Source organism: Lonchura striata, chromosome 36 (genome assembly GCF_050655825.1).
Source record: "Lonchura striata isolate lonStrDom1 chromosome 36, ASM5065582v1, whole genome shotgun sequence".
NCBI classification, from domain to species: domain Eukaryota; kingdom Metazoa; phylum Chordata; class Aves; order Passeriformes; family Estrildidae; genus Lonchura; species Lonchura striata.
The window spans coordinates 1,792,025-1,795,982 of record NC_140738.1 but is presented as its reverse complement, the minus strand read 5'-3'; the positions used below and the strand labels follow the sequence as shown (position 1 = coordinate 1,795,982).

Sequence of the window (3,958 nt, the reverse complement as noted above, 5' to 3'; positions counted from 1 at the left end):
AGTGGGGCAGCGCCAAGGCCGGGCCCCCCCGCGCTGTCCTGGCGGGAGCGGCTGCAGTGGGGACCGAGTGCGGGCGGGAGCGGCCGAGAGCCCAGCGCTGCCCCAGCCCGACCTGCCCCAGCTCCATCCCTGCCCCTGCGCTGGGATGCTGTGGGTGTGGGGGGAAGAGGCAGCCGGCAGTGGGTGCTGGGCCTGGGGGCAGGAGGAGAAGGGAAGGAGAAGCAGGCTTGAGGAACAGAATGGTCAAAGGATGCAGGTGGCAGGAGAGGGTGGGATTGTGCAGGAGAAGGAGGAATAGGAGGAGGAAGAGGAGTGTGAGGAAGAATAGGGACACCGGAGGAGGAGGAGCAGAAACAAGGATCACCACAAGGTTCCATACCTCCTTGTATCTATAGCCTCCCCTCAGCCCCAGGAGCATTGTCACCCCACATGCAGCACGTGACTGTTGAGGGGTTCCACGATTTTCACAGGGGTGAATCACGGCATTTCTCAGCTTTATTGGGTTAAATGTTGGTGCTTTATTTTTTTTAGGGGCTGAATCTTTATGTTTTGGAGGAATTTTTTACTGAATCTTGATGTTTGGGGAGGTTTTGATCTGTGTCTTAAAGTTTGGAGGATTTTTATGCTGAACCTTGGTGTTTTGGAGGTTCTTATAGACACACAATGCCCAATGACTTGGTGAGATGAAGTGGGGACAGGAGAAACTCCCAGTCCAAGATGCTCTGTTCTTTTTTTTTTCCCCCAGACCAGGATTTTTCATTCCCGGGGAGGAATGAAAATGGAGGAAATGGAGGAGGAGGAAAAGCCCTGGAGATCCCGCACAAGGAGTGGCAGCAAACCCAGCCCAGGGAGCTGCAGGGAGGAAAGAGCCCTCCTGAGCCAGGAAGGTGGGCAGAGATCCAGCCAGAGCTCAGAGCTGGTGGAGAAGCCTCGTGGCAGGGAGAAGCCGCACAAGTGCTTGGAATGTGGGAAGGGTTTCAGCCGGAGCTCCCACCTGATCGAGCACCAGGTGATCCACACTGGGGAACGGCCCTACGAGTGTGAGGAATGTGGAAAGTGTTTCAGGTGGAGCTCCAGTTTGAGACTTCACCAGAGATTCCACACCGGGGAGAGGCCCTTTGAGTGTGGGGAGTGTGGGAGGAGCTTCAGCCAGAACTCCATTCTGATCCAACATCAGAGGATCCACACTGGGGAAAAGCCCTTTGAGTGTGGGGAATGTGGGAAGAGCTTCAGCCAGAGGAGCAGCCTGATACAGCACTCGGTAATCCACACTGGGGAAAAGCCCTTTGAGTGTGGTAAATGTGGGATGAGCTTCAGCCAGAAGGGCTACCTGATGCAACACCAGAGGATCCACACTGGGGAAAAACCCTATGAGTGTGGGGAATGTGGGAAGAGCTTCAGGCACAGCTCTGGCCTGAGGAGACACGAGAGGATCCACACTGGAGAAAAGCCCTACGAGTGTGGGGTGTGTGGGATGAGCTTCAGCCTCAACTCCCAGCTTACGGAACACAAAAAGATCCATACTGGGGAAAAGCCCTACAAGTGTGGGGAATGTGGGAAGAGTTTCAGAGAAAGCTCAGCCCTGATTCGGCACCAGGTGATCCACACTGGGGAACGGCCCTATGAGTGCTTGGAATGTGGGAAGAGCTATGGGTGGCACTCAGACCTGAGAAAGCACCAGCGCATCCACAGCGGGGAGAAGCCCTACGAGTGTCCCCAGTGTGGGAAGAGGTTTCGGATCAGCTCCAGTCTCCTCGTACATCAGCGGAGTCACACCGAGGAGAGGCCCTACCGCTGCCCCGACTGCGGGAAGGGCTTCAAGCACAACTCCGACCTCACCGAGCACCGGCACATCCACACCGGGGAGAGGCTCTACGAGTGTGGGAAGTGTGGGAAGAGCTTCTCACAGAGATCAGTTTTGATCAAACACCAACGGAGGCGCCACTAAGGGGGGAAGCCCTGTGAGTTCCCCAAGGGTGGGAAGAGCTTCTTATGCTCCTCCCAGCTCCATTCCCTATGGGAGGATCCACGTTGGATGATCCTCAGTGACCTTCATTAGGCAGTCTTGGTGATCTATGGGCCTGGTTATCTGTGTTGGGAAGACACTTGGCTGGGAGGCTCCACATCTTCCTCATTCCCTGTGGGCACCTAGATAAACCCAGTGGCAGGAACATCCATTGGGGCACAGACCAACAATGGGAATTCCTTGGGGAGAGCAGATTTAATGACTTCCAACTCCATAAAATCTTTTGCATTCAATCCTATCTTCTGGTGGCATCAAGGAATACTGAATGGTCTTGGAGGTATGTCCTAGGTTGACTATTTGATGCTTGTATCTCCAGTTGTTTGTTGTGTTTATGGTGAATTATAATTTTTGCACCTTTAAGACTTGTTCCGAGAGCAAAGGAGGGAGAGAAGGGCAGAGTTTGTTTTCAGAAACTGCACTCACTCCTCCACATTCCTGCTCCTGGGCCAGGTTGTTGCAGATGGACAGACAGAGGTACAGAGCTCTCCTTTGCTGTTAATTAGTTTTAGCTAGCTGTGGCAGAGAAGTTCCCTGGACTGTGGCTGTTTTTCCCTTTTCTTTGGACCTGTTTAAACCTGCTCTGGCCTGAACACCCAGAAGAGCACCGGCAGCTCACACCTGTGGCCCAGCGGGCCAGGCCTGGACTGTGGCATTTCCAGCACCGGAGGGACTGATAAGAGACTGAGTGAGCTGAGCTACAACCCACGGAGGGACTTCCTGAGTTTGTCTCTCTTTTAGAGCAGCAAGAGGTTTTATTGTTTAATATTGTTTAGGTTTTATTCTTTAAAAAACAGTTTTTTCCACTGTTCTCCAAGGAGATATTTTTCCCAAACTGGCTGGGGGAGGAGCCAATTGAATCTGCTTTCCAGAGGAATCCCTTTGGAGGTTCTCTCCCAAATTTGCTCTGAACCAGGACAAGGTCTTTTCCAACTTCAGGGATTCCACGATTTTGATTTCCTATTGCCCAAGGGTGTCTTCTGCAGCCAGATGGTGGAAAAACTGGGGAAAAGACCAAGATTTTGGAGACAGTGGGGTAGAAACTCCACCAAAAAGGTTCTTCCCTCCACCCAAGCACGTGGATCCTCAGCCAGCATGGACATGGAAGTCTTTCTTTTGGCTTTGATTTTGTTTTCATTTCTCTTTATCCCTTTAAAATATCCAATATTGAAGTAAAAATAGACATTGAACTAAGTTAGTGGATGTGGTCATGGTAGGACACAGACATGGTGGGACACGTGTAAGAATGTGCCCTCTGTTGACAGAGTAAACAAGTTAACCTTTTGTTCCCTTAAAAAGGACAAAAGGCCAGGTGTTTCTCTCCTCAATTTGGTTTAAAGACACCTCATAGGACCTCTGGGACTTCACCTCAAACTTAAGGGTAGCTAATTGGACAGGAGCCAAAAAGTCCCACCTAAGCAATTCCCTAGAAAAGAAGAGAACAAAAGAAGTTAATTGCTTTTGTGAAGTGTTTTAGTAAGAGCAAGAACCCTTGCCCTGACTTGGCTTTTCTCTGTAAAAAGCTTTTTTATTTTTGCCTTTTATTAAAACTTTTTATTTCCAACACTGTCACATGAGCCATCCTGCTTGTTTTATGCCACATGAGGTAGCTGAGCTATCAAGGGTATAATGCTTATCTCTGGGAGCTTATAAGACCAGGCTCAAAAAGAGAAAAAGCATTAGACATGGAGAGTGACATGGGCACGCATGGACATGGAGGGGGACAGGGCCATCCCTAGGGACATGGGGAGACACAGGCATGGATGGAGACATGGGGGACAGTGACAGGGATGGAAACATGGTGGGGAGACAGCCATGGGTGAGGACATGGTGGGACATGGCCAGTGACAAGTGGGGACATGGCCATGGCCGGTGCCATGGGAGGAACTTGCAGGGGATGAGGGGGATGCTGGGTTTGAAGGAGTTGAGGGTTCC

The 3,958-nt window shown here is 51.3% G+C and overlaps 1 protein-coding gene across 1 annotated transcript; it reads left to right on the top strand.

Moving 5' to 3' along the window:
• The first annotated feature begins 240 nt into the window (after window positions 1-240).
• LOC146764004 (uncharacterized) lies at window positions 241-3,597 on the top strand. The gene has a single exon (XM_085565552.1). It carries the CDS (start codon window positions 773-775, stop codon window positions 1,946-1,948), a length of 1,176 nt encoding a protein of 391 aa, XP_085421678.1. The 5' UTR covers window positions 241-772; the 3' UTR covers window positions 1,949-3,597.
• The last annotated feature ends 361 nt before the right edge of the window (window positions 3,598-3,958 follow it).

Coding starts and splice junctions, on each gene's coding strand:
- LOC146764004 (XM_085565552.1), top strand. CDS start 773: ATGAAAATGGAGGAAATGGAGGAGGAGGAAAAGCCCTGGAGATCCCGC.